Source organism: Mustela nigripes, chromosome 17 (genome assembly GCF_022355385.1).
Source record: "Mustela nigripes isolate SB6536 chromosome 17, MUSNIG.SB6536, whole genome shotgun sequence".
Classification (NCBI taxonomy): domain Eukaryota; kingdom Metazoa; phylum Chordata; class Mammalia; order Carnivora; family Mustelidae; genus Mustela; species Mustela nigripes.
This window is the reverse complement of record NC_081573.1, coordinates 2,921,643-2,934,332: the sequence shown is the minus strand read 5'-3', so window position 1 is coordinate 2,934,332 and position 12,690 is coordinate 2,921,643. Positions and strand designations below refer to the sequence as shown.

General features: G+C 38.0%; 3 protein-coding genes across 3 annotated transcripts in view; 1 reads left to right on the top strand and 2 right to left on the bottom strand.

The window, feature by feature from the left end:
- LOC132005468 (zinc finger protein 11-like) overlaps nt 1-9,328 on the bottom strand; it is a 331,984-nt gene extending 322,656 nt beyond the window's left edge. Inside the window, 1 exon segment of the mRNA XM_059382639.1 lies at nt 7,915-9,328. Within this exon segment, the coding sequence (XP_059238622.1) occupies nt 7,915-9,165 (1,251 nt within the window). The 5' untranslated portion in view covers nt 9,166-9,328.
- The window catches only part of LOC132005470 (zinc finger protein 665-like), a 612,263-nt gene that overhangs the window by 222,405 nt on the left and 377,168 nt on the right, over nt 1-12,690 (top strand).
- The window catches only part of LOC132005777 (zinc finger protein 28 homolog), a 96,934-nt gene continuing 93,476 nt past the window's right edge, over nt 9,233-12,690 (bottom strand). Inside the window, exons 8-9 of the mRNA XM_059383320.1 lie at nt 9,282-9,455; nt 9,233-9,240 (exon numbers count right to left, since the gene is read on the bottom strand). Of these exons, the coding sequence (XP_059239303.1) occupies nt 9,233-9,240; nt 9,282-9,455 (182 nt within the window). The remainder of the gene's footprint in view (nt 9,241-9,281; nt 9,456-12,690) is intronic.

Genomic DNA, 12,690 nt, shown 5'->3' with positions numbered 1-12,690 from the left:
GATGTGGGACTCGATTCCAGGACCCTGAGATCATGACCTGAGCCGAAGGCAGCGGCTTAACCCACTGAGCCACCCAGGCGCCCTAAAATCTTTTTTAAAGAAGAGAAAATATCACAAAGTGCATTTGAGCCAAACAGCTGCTCTGTGAAACCCACGATGTGAGGCTTTTTTTAATACCTCTTACTTCCTTACATCAACGGTCTCTTGATAATCATCAGAAAACGGATGTTAGAGTAGGGATGGTTTCAAAGTCTCCCTTACACGCATCCTGGCCCATAGTTAGAGAAAAATATTTCTATTTTTGAAACTTTCACTCAGAGGCTGTTCTTTTTACAACTTGAAACCCTTTACCTCTCTTCCTCTGAGGTGTCCTTCACAGTGGGCTTCTTCTCATTGACTGGTTTCCTTACTTGCTTGTTCTACTGAAGGCTGACTCTCTGAATATTTCTCCCGTATCACAGAATCTTGTGTCAGTTCTCACTTCTTTGTCTTAGGGCTGTGTATATGCCATGAACAATTCTCACCATGAAGGAATGACCTAAAGATCGAGAAGGTTAGCTTTGGGGGTGTTTCAGTTTTGACACCAAGATTCCTTTTGGAGTTGGCAGTCAGGTTCTGGAAATCAAAGAGGAGGGACAGCCTGTAGTGCTTAGTAGGCATAGGATATTGGGCTACTCTGTGTAGACCGGAATTAAAGAAGTACACATGTAATCCAGATGGGGTTAATGGCCCCAGTAAAGGGCAAAGTCCTAAAAAATGCAGAGTACTTAGCTCCGCCAGAATTTGAAAAACTCACTAGAGGATGAACAAGAGCATTGCTGAATTCTGAATACCAAAAAAAAAGTGTTATAGGGAATTGAATAAATCATTCCATACCCTGACATCAGTTCTTACTGACACTGCCTTTAAAATCCTATGACAGGGGCACCTGAGTGGCACAGTGGTTTAAGCCTCTGCCTTCAGCTCAGGTCATGGTCTCAGGGTCCTGGGATTCAGTCCTACATCAGGCTCTCTGCTCAGCAGGGAGCCTGGGTCCTTCTCTCTCTCTGCCTGCCTCTCTGCCTACTTGTAATCTTTGTCTGTCAAATAAATAAGTAAAATCTTTTTTTTAATATTCTATTTACTTATTTGAGAGAGAGACAGTGAGAGAGAGAATGAGCGAGGAGAAGGTCAGAGAGAGAAGCAGACTCCCCATGGAGCTGGGATCCCCTTGTGGGACTCGATCCCAGGACTCCAGGATCATGACCTGAGCTGAAAGCAGTCGCCTAACCAACTGAGCCACCCAGGTGCCCCAATAAGTAAATTCTTAAAAAAAAAAAAAAAAGATTTAAAAAAAAGAAAAGAAAGAAAAATAAGGTTCAGGGCACCTGAATGGCTCCTTGGGTTAAGCATCTGCCTTCAGCTCAGGTCCTGATCTCAGGATCCTGGGTTTGACCCTCACATCAGGCTCCCTGCCTAGTCGGGAGCCTGCTTCCCCCCCTTCCTCTGCCTGCTGCTCTGCCTAGCTGTGATTCTTGTCAAATAAATAAACGGAATATTAAAAAAAAAAAAGAAAAATAAGGTTCAATTGCAGAGATATTGTCTTTTAATCCTATGTGATAATTAAAATATTTACTCATTGGCTAATACAAATTTTTTACTTATAACATCTAAGAAAAATGGATATGCTCTTAATTATATTGTTAAATGAAACATCCACCATAATTCTGGTTTTGTCTTTTGTGGAAGCCGTGCTTCCACATGCTTCAAATGCATGCCTGAAAATGTTGTATACTCTCATACATTTAGTCAAAATATTGTAAGATGACGTTTAACTCTTTCTAGAAATTATCTGTATTTTTTCTATTTTAAATATTTTATATTAAAGTTATATGCAAATAAATCCATACCAGTTACTAGACAGTCTATTCTGGAGAACATAGTAATTAGCTGTATCTTCCAAAGGTGCTTTTCCTACTGACCTAACTCTGTCTCCAGACCGTCTTCAGATTCTCCAGCTTCAACGTCAGCTCTTTCCTGGCCTTCTAGCCTGCTGGAACTTCCTTGCCGACATCAGACTTGCCTTCTGTCACACTTAGGTTAGGCAATTCATAAAGAAAGCTTTCCTTCCTTCTATATATGTAGAGATATATAGAGAAACAGAGATCTATAGAAATATAGATATTAAAAACACAGAATTACAGATATCCATTCTATTGATTCTTTACAGAAGCTGAGACAGATTTTCACATCTCTCCATTTTCTTCACCAAACATCAAAACGTTGAACATAAATCATACTAGTAATTATGTATGTGTACTTTGACAAAACTTCTTTTCCTATGTGCTTTTCAAAATTTTGTATCATCACAAAACTTAAGACACACAAGAAAGTTAGATCCTAAATTCCCGTTGAAATCTTACAAGTGTATGTGTGTTTAATAGATGAATTTATATAGTCCTGAGATGTTATAATACTAAGTCTTCTTATGCAGGTATTTCTTATTTGGGGTTCCTTGTAATAGCTTTATTTACACAGAATTTCCATGGTGTATAATTCACCCATTTAAAATATACAAATGGACCAGATGGGGTGCCTGGATGGCTCAGGTCGTAATTCCACAGTCCTAGGATTGAGGCCCACCTCTGGCTCCCTGCTAGTTGGGGAGTTCACTTCTCCCTCTCTTTTGGGAGCCTTGTGCCTAGAAGGGGTTAACCCAATAGAGCAACAGTTCTTGGGAACCTCTTTAACCAAGGACTTTCATGGGTGGCGAGCTAGAGTGCCACCGTGTTTCCCTGGATTGTTATGAGAACACTGTAAGGTTTGGCTTGTTGCCATTGCAGCTGCTGCCTCAAGACTAAGTTAATAAGGCTCCTGTGTTTTGAGAATATTGAGTTATGGCCTAAGCGTCCAAACCACGAAGGTCAAGGCTGTCTGGTATCTCTGCATGGCCAGCTACTCTCAGGCCAAAATAGAAACTAGATGTACAGAAGGTGATTCTCTTACTGTGTGGTATAAATCAGAACTCTGCAAAACAAACTTTGGCGCTTGCTTGATAGGTTCGCCTGTGTCCCTTCTGTTCCCCACACTCCCTTTCTTCATTCTCCTGTCCTTCAACCCTGTTCCCTCTTGTCCCTCCGGCCACAGCACCTCTCCCTCTGCCAGCCCCTCCCCCTGCTTATTCTCTGAGTTTCAAATAAATAAAATTATACAACAAATGTGCAAAGTGAGGTTTTTAACTGATTCTCACATCAGTGCAAGCAAACCATAGTCAATTTTGCACTGAACTACCTCTTAAAGAGAATTCATGCTCTATCACCATCCCTATCCTCTTATGCCTGCAGCTAGGAAACCACTAACTGCCGTATTTCATATTTTTTCAGTCTCATTGAGATATAATTAATATATATTTTAACATGCCCTATGGCTTACATATATTGCAGAAGTTATCACCTCAGAGACTTACAAGTTTTCATGTGATAAGAATTTTTAAGAGCTATTGTCTAAGCAACTTTCAGATGTATTGTTAATTATATCCAGTATACATTGTAAATATTCCTATTATCTACTCACCCGACAATGTACAAGGTATTCCATTCTATTGGCTATTATAAAGTTGTGATTATTTTTCACATACTTGTGAATTTTCTCATTTTGTACTTGTGAATGACTTCTAGTTTCACACCATAGTGGTTGGGAAGGTGCTTGGTATCATTTCAGTCATAAACTTCTTTCTTAAGACTTGTTTTGTGGTCCAACATATACTCTATACTGGAGAATGCTCCATGTGCATGTGAGAAGAATGTGTTCTCCGACGCTATTGCATAGTGTTGGAAGTCTGCCTGCCTCTTTATCATTGAAGTCTGATGTTCCCTCACTCATTTTCTGTCTGGATAACCCACCCATTATTAAAGGCACAGTATCGAAGTCCCCTTCTAATGGACTGCTGAATCTTCCTCTGTTCTTGTCTGCTAATAGCTGCTTCACGTGTTATGTGCTTTTATGTTATGTGCATAAATAATTATAAAAGTTGTATCTCTTTGTTGAATTAACCCCTTTATTACTTTTTAAGGAAAAGCATTCATTTGAAAAATGTAAGATTACTATAGATCAAACAAAATCAGTCTTTTAAAAGTGACTCCTATGTATCCAAATTTGACAAATTAACACAACCATCCAATGCACAAAAAGACTGTTCGTTGCTCAAGGAACAGAAAGCAATAAAGAGAAATATCTTGTCACTACATACTCTACATGAATACACAAGCCTACAGCTTTAATTTAACAAATCATACCTACATGTGTTAGCTACCTTTCTCCAAAATTAAAGTAGTGAACATTTTATATTTTGTAAATGCATATATAAATTATACAACTGTTAATCATAGGTAAGCCATGCTAGAAATGTTGAAGCAACTAGGATATAAGGGTTTCTTACAGGAAGATGTGCATTTCCCAAAAAAACCCAGCTTGGACTAAATCCACTATCACAACTAAGGCAAAGGTGACCCATAGGAAGCTTATCATTTGCCACTGAATAATAATAAAAAAAAAAAGCCCAGAAATAAAACAGGAATCTTCCTGAAGGGCATTATGGTAACCTGCCTGAAAGTCAGTCATTTATTTTGGAATTTTAAATAGCAGATAGCAGGGGCACCTGGGTGGCTCAGTCAGTTAAGCATCTCCCTTTAGCTCAGGTCATGATCATAGGGTCCTGGTATTGAGATCTATGTTGGGCTCCCTGCTCTGCAGCGAGCCTGTTTCTCCCTCTACCTCCCCCTCTGCTTGCCAGTCCCCCTGCTTGTGCTGTCAAATTAAAAAACAACAACAACAACAACAACAAAACAGCTAACAATGTAAATGACATAACATGTAAAAAAAATATGCAATATATAATAGCAAAAGATGTTAGACAACTGAATACTGTGGAAAAGATTAGCCTCTACAAGTTAGTTTTGATAAATTATTGGCTACTTATTACAGTAAGTTGCCAAGATTTTCAATGCAACCATATTTTTCCACACACATCAGAATCTGACAGCAGTAGGTTCCTCAAATTGTTATTCAGTGGTTTTTTGTCCCCCCAATCCTCAAAACACAGAAAGTGTTTTGAAAATCAACTACTTGTTTAGGTGACTCCTAACATATCAATGCTCATAAAACCTTACTTACACAAGCTACAATTGAGCTATCTGGACAACCACCACCACCATTTATGGGAAAAGGTACTGGTTTTGGAAGAGGGGAGTGTTACACAAGTTACATAATCATACTATTCCTGTCCTTCCAAAACCAAAACAATGAGGGAAATCTTTTTCGACATTCTGCCAAAATCCACATCATTATGAACACTGCACAAAGTGAGCCCATTATGTCAAATAAGCTTTGCCATGTTTTACTACACTCTCTGGCTCAAAGTTTATTTTCACTGATATAAGCAGAGATAACCTGCTTTCTTTTTTATTCCATTTGCATGGAATATTCTTTTCCACACCTGCACTTAGTCAGAGTGTTCTTAAAGCTGAAGTGATTCTCTTGTATTTCTTTCCTTTCAGGCAATCTGTATCTTTGGATTCAAGAATTTAGGCCCTTTATATTTAAAGCAAGTATTACTACAAGTATGGAGTTACAGTCTGGCTGTTTAGAATTTTTCATCGCTTTCTTATTCATTAGCTATTTTGTGATTTGATTTTTTTTTTAAAGATTTTATTTATTTATTTACTTGACAGACAAAGATCACAAGTAGGCAGAGAGGCAGGCAGGGAGAGAGAGGAAGGGAAGCAGGCTCCCTGCCAAGCAGAGAACCTGATGCGGGGTTCGATCCCAGGACCCTGGGATCATGACCTGAGCTAAAGGCAGAGGCTTTAACCCACTGAGCCACCCAGGTGCCCTGATTTGATGATTTTTAAAAAGGGAATACTTAGATTATTTTCTCTTTATGTCTTGTGTATCTACTACATTGTTTTCATTTTGTGATTACATGAGGCTTAGTAAAGACATCCGATAGAAGTCTATTTTAGCTTCTTACAACCTTAGTTTTGCATACTAAAATGCTTTCAGGACTCTGGTAATTTTCTAAAAATGTGGATGTACAAGTGTATGTCATTTTACAGAAGTTAGCTACTCTCTGCTATCTGTCAGGATTTATTCATTTCAACCCCATCAACTCATACTCTCTAACAATTACTATTGTGAAGACTGCCATCTTGTTTTCATTAAAAACACCAATTAGTAAAACATGTAACTGGTAATGGTCACAATTTTTTTTTTTTAGTTTTAATAAATGGAGAATGATTTTCTGAACACCTACTTCTTGATGACCTATATCAACGTCATAACCACAAGAGGAATATTCATTTATATTTTCCAAATATATTATACGTTACACAGTCCTTCATCTTCCATGGAAAATTAGATATGCATGAATCCCACCTAAAGAAGAGCTTCTCATGTCCCTGATGCAACACCAATCACCTACATAGTTTCACACACTGACTAGAAATAAATGAATTTTCTGAAGAGTTCTAAGAGTAGAAATACATGAATAATTGCAAGTCACAAATCTCATACAGGGTCAATGGAAAGACAAACATTTAAATTATAATGAAAAAATCCCCCTTGTATCTTTTGAAGTATAATAGCACATACAATAGCTAATTAAATTTGTATTTTTTAATGCAATCTCTGAAGAGAGTGACTGGTGTACTGCTGTATACTGTGAATTCTGTGACATTTATTGACATCTGATTTTCAATTAAATGTTTCTATGCATTTTTCTATTAAAAGTTCCTTTTCTTCTCTAAACTCTGATGTTTTCTGAAGTGTAGGAGAAAGTCTTTCTTCATTGTGTTTGTACGATTTGAACCAAGACTGCATTTTGGGATACTGAGTAAGGGCTGAATTCTAGTTAAAGCCTTGGCCTTAAAACTGTCTTTACATATTACAGTTTTGTTCCTGTATGATAATGATGTTGAGCAAGTTATGACTTCCAGCCTGGGTTTTGTCATGTTCTTTGCATTTCTACTATTTCTCCTCAGTATGAACTCTGGGATGCTGACTTAAGTGATGAGCAATCCAAAACTGAGCCACCCAGGTGCCCCACTTTACCACATTCTTTACACTTATAAGGTTTCTCTCTAGTATGAATTCTGTAATGCTGGGAGAGGCTTGAGCACTAGGAAAGGGCTTGCCAAATTTTATATTTGTAAAATCTCCTCCACTATACATTCTCTGATAAGTAACAAGGGTTTAACATTGCCTAAAGGTCTTGCCACATTCTTTACACATATATATCTCCTCTCCAATAGGAATTCTCTGACATAGGCTTAAGGTTTAGCAGTCCTTCCAAACTCTCTCACAGTCTTCAAATTTGTAAGACTTGCTCCAGTAGGAACTGTGATGTTGTGTAAGGTATGACTGCTGGATAAAGCCCTGGCCACATTCTTTACATTTCTAAGACTTCTCTCTAGTATGAATTCTTTGATGCACACTAAGGGCTGAGTTCCACTTAAAGGCCTTCCCGCATTCTTTACACTTAAGAGGTTTCTCTCCAGTATGAATTCTTTGATGCTGAGTAAGGAATGACTGATGGATAAAGGCCTTGCCACATTCTTTACATTTGTAAGGTTTCTCATTAGCATGAATTCTCTGATGCTGAGTAAGGCCTGAATGGAGGATAAAGGCCTTGCCACATTCTTTACATTGGTAAGGTTTCTCTCCAGTATGAATTCTCTGATGCTGAACAAGGCCTGAATGGAGGATAAAGGCCTTACCACATTCTTCACATTTATAAGGTTTCTCTCCAGTATGAAGTTTGTGATGTACACTAAGGGCTGAGTTCCACTTAAAGGCCTTCCCACATTCTTTGCACTTAAGAGGTTTGTCTCCAGTATGACTTCTTTGATGTTGAGTATGGCTTGATTGATTGATAAAGGCCTTACCACATTCTTTACATTTGTAAGGTTTCTCACCTGTATGAATTCTCTGATGTTGAGTAAGGCCTGAATGGAGGACAAAGGCCTTGCCACATTCTTTACATTGGTAAGGTTTCTCTCCAGTATGAGTTCTCTGATGTTGAGTAAGGTGTGTCTTTCTCCTAAAGGCCTTGCCACATTCTTTACATTTATAAGGCTTCTCTCTAGTATGAATTCTGTGATGCTGAGTAAGGTGTGAGTGTTGCCTAAAGGCCTTCCCACATTCTTCACATTTGTAAGGTTTCTCTCCAGTATGAATTCTGTGATGCTGAGTGAGGCTTGAGTCATGGTTAAAGGCTTTGCCACATTCTTTACATTTATATGGTTTCTCTCCTGTGTGAATTTTGTGATGTTGAGCAAGGGCTGAGTGCTGCTTGAAGGCCTTGCCACATTGGTGACATTTGTAAGGCCTCTCTCCAGTATGGATTCTGTGGTGTTGACTAAGGTTTGAAAGCTGGCTAAAAGCCTTGCCACATTCTTGACATTTGTAAGGTTTCTCCCCATTATGAATTCTGTGATGCTGATTTAGGCTTGATTGCTGGATAAAGTCCTTGCCACATTCTTTACATTTATAAGGTTTCTCTCCAGTATGAGTTTTGTGATGTTGAGTAAGGTATGACTGCTGGTTAAAGACCTTGCCACATTCTTTACATTTGTAAGTTTTCTCTCCAGTACAAACTGTCTTATGTATATGTATTCTTGGTGGCTGACTAAACATGTTCCTGGGCTTCTTATATCTGTATGGGTTTTTCCCCACATGAATTACTGAATGATCACCAACACTGGAGGACTGGTTAAAATCTCTTTCATATTCATTAAATATATAAGGATTCTCTTTTATATGCATACTGTTAGACAGAAGGTTGGATCTTTGATAAAAGACTTCCCCACATTTAGTATGTTTGAAATGGTTCTCTGCAAAATGAGTCCTCAAGTGTTTATTAACATTTGAGCCTTGATGAATTTTTTTCTCAGATTCACTGCCTTGAGCAATTCCCTCTCCTTTGAAAATGCTCTGGGAATTTGGAAGGGTAGAGTCTTTAGTGAAGGACCTCTCAAATGGATCCCACTTAGCAGTTGTTTCTGCATGTTGAAATCTCTGAAGTTTAGAAATATTTGAATGAATGGTCAATCCAATCCTATTTTCAGAATTGTTCAAATCATTATGTTCAGCACAGGCTCGGTAACTTTCCAGATGTTCCACATTCTCCATCGATAAATATGGACGTTTGAGTGTTTGAGTGGAGCTCCTGCTGACAGAAACACCCTGCCTTGCAGAACTAATGGACTTAAAAAGGAAGGTTTTACCAAGTATTTTGTATCTTTCACTATTCTGGGCAGTCGTCTCAATTTGGATATATCCTTTTCGATCATTATCCCAGTCTATCATTAGGTGTAACTTCTCAAGGACACTATGTTTATATCGACCCACTGACACATTTTGAAATGAAGCTTCTTTGCATGGCTCTGGCAGGAAGCTCAGGGTGCCCTGTGAAGATACAGCTGAAAGATATTGAAAAACAGAAAAGTCAACTCATTCCACTTACTACAATCAGAGAACGTCAGCATGATGTCTGAGAAGGAAGCATCAGGACTTTGTTCCTCTGTGGACACATCAATTTGCACACAACATACTGACCACACAGCTTCATAGAAAAGTCTATAGTATTGTCAGGGTCTAACACAAATCACTCTCCTCTATATCAAATTAATCAGGAAAAGTAGCATATTAGAAGCCTAAAATCAGCAGAAGGAAGGAATATTTTTGAAGATTTATTTGAGACAGAGAGAGAGAGACAGAGAGGGAGAGCATGAGTGAGGTGAGGGTCAAAAGGAGAGGGGCAAATCGATTCCTTGCTGAACAGGGAGCCTGAAACAGGACTGAGTCCCAGGACCCCGAGATCATGACCTGAACAGAAGTCAAAGGCTTAAACACAAGCCATCCTGGCACCCCTGGAAGAAAGGAAATTCAACATAAAACAAAAATGAAGAAAATAGAATTTAGCAAGAATAGGAATGTATCAATAGGAGGATTTAGTTTTCAAGAAAAAAAAATTAAAAACTGACAGATCTGTAACCAAATCAAGTTCAGATTGAAAGAGAAGACCAACTAATTAAGATTGGAAGAAGCAGTGTGGTAGCTACTCAGACAAAGGTTGACTATTTCTTCAAACAATGGACAATCTGAAGGGAAACAGAGAAAGGAAGGTATTGTGGTCTATAAAGAAGAAACTGCACTTTGGTAACCTGGGAAACTACAAAATTTAGACATGACAAATGTCCAGATTATGTGTGACAGATGCCCTAAGTACTATTGTCTGTGTTCTTTTCTACAAAGCAAGTCCATAAACCTGGGTCCAGAGGCTTTTTTTTTTTTTTAATTATGAAAAGTCAACAGAAGATCACAAGGTGATAAAAGAAATAGAAAAATGTGTTCCCCTCATGAGAACAAAAGAAATCCCACAAAAAAACCCTCAGTTAATAAAGAACTCTTACTTGCATGGCAAAGAATTAACCATCATAAAGATGCACATGGAGAAAGAGAAAGCAGGTATGTAACTCAATGAGATCAGAAAACAGGTCATGACCAAAATGTAAACCCAAAGAGACTAAGTATAACAATCAGCCAAGCAGCAAAAGGGAGTTAAAGAACACAATGACGGAAGTTAAAAACACACCAGTGGGTCACCCACAGACTTGCCCAAGCAAAAGAAAGAATCAGACAATCTAAAGACACTTGTCTTCAAGATCAAGATCAAAGAAAAATGTCAAAAAAGACAGGGTCTGGGACTCATAAGAGTCCTGTAAGTGGACCGATATGTACATTAAGAGGACCCCATAAAGATAGGAGAGTGAAAGGGGGCAGAGGGTTGACATGAAAAACTAAAGGCTTCGGGGCGCCTGGGTGGCTCAGTGGGCTAAGCCTCTGCCTTTGGGTCAGGTCATGATCCCAGGGTCCTGGGACTAAGCCCTGCATCGGGCTCTCTGCTCGGCAGGGAGCCTGCTTCCTCCACTCTCTCTGCCTTCCTCTCTGCCTACTTGTCATCTCTCTTTGTCAAATAAATAAAATCTTTAAAAGAAATGTAAGAATTACTTTTGATTACCCCAAAAGTGCTTCTTATACAAAGAGAATATAAATTCAACAATACAGATGTAGAAATTAATGCTAGCATTATAACAACTCACCTAGATATGCTAGAATATTCATAACCACCAGAAATACATAACATGAGTTACAAACAATGTCTGGGTAATATTTACATAGACAAATACAAACATAATATTATTTGGAAAGGGCATAAGCCTGGTTCATATTTGAGTTACATTCGCATTGTTCAAAAGTGTTGAAAACTGTCTTCCTATTAAAAAAATATAGATTAAAAAAAAAAAAACACAACTAACTAATTTTGTGGAAAATCCCACACAAAAGGAAGCACATTATTATGGAATAGGCAAAACCAAAATAAGCCCAATTTTAACTAAAAAAATCTACAGAATAAAATATATGAATGATTGTTTTTAAAAGATTTTATTTATTTATTTGACAGAGAGAGATCACAAGTAGGCAGAGAGGCAGGCAGAGAGAGAGAGGAAGCAGGCTCCCTGCTGAGCAGAGAGCCCGATGCGGGACTCGATCCCAGGACCCTGAGATCATGACCTGAGCCGAAGGCAGCGGCTTAACCCACTGAGCCACCCAGGTGCCCCATAAATGGAATTTTAGTTCAGGGACAATTAATCATAAGTCTTTTTTTTTTTTAATTTTAAGATTTTATTTATTATTTATTTGACAGACAGAGATCACAAGTAGGCAGAGAGGCAGGCAGAGAGAGAGGAAGGGAAGCAGGCTCCCTGCTGAGCAAAGAGTCCCATGCGGGGCTAGGTCGCAGGGATCCTGGGATCATGACCTGAGAGGAAAGTAGAGGCTTTAGCCCACTGAGCCACCCTTGCACCCCAATTGTAAGGCTTTTTTTTTTTTTTTAACAATTTTACTCAGAATGTATCTGGATTTAATCCATTTAATACATTCTTATAAAATGATTGTCTGCATACTTTACAACTTTGATGGCATTTGCTTATTTAGAAAGGGAAGTTACTTGCTTCTCTGCTTTGCTCTAAAGAATTGATTATAACCTTGAATTCTGTGTAAGAAGAGGAGTATATCAGTAGCAGATCACATATTTTGATGGCACTTAAGTCCTTATTCATAATATTTTTCATTACACCTCTTCATGATTGATTTTAATGGAGATTCCTTACAGTTTTACTGTGACTGAACATAAGTCAAAATTGAAAATGCCTTTTTCTATGGATATACAGAATTAAAATTATAGTTCTATAGAAGATTGCCTTTAAAATCATTCATATATTTGGGCGCCTGGGTGGCTCAGTGATTTCTCTCTGTCAAATAAATAAATAAAATCTTTAAAAATAAAATAAAATTCCATTTATGAACAGAACATTTTTTTCAATGTGGGAAATTTACTATCTACATCACTTCTTATAAACCACATGCCCATGTCATATCAGGACTTTTGATCTTATAAGTAAAGATGAGTCTCATATACAACTAATAAGAAAGTGAAAACATATGACAAAGTCACAGGAACCTCTTATTTTGAAGCAAAATTATAAAGTGATGCAATTACTAATAAGCTACGAATTGAGACTTTATTTCAGGCTATGGGTTCTAAAAGTTCTGAATCTCCTATAATATTACTTTGTGTAGGAAATCCAGCAA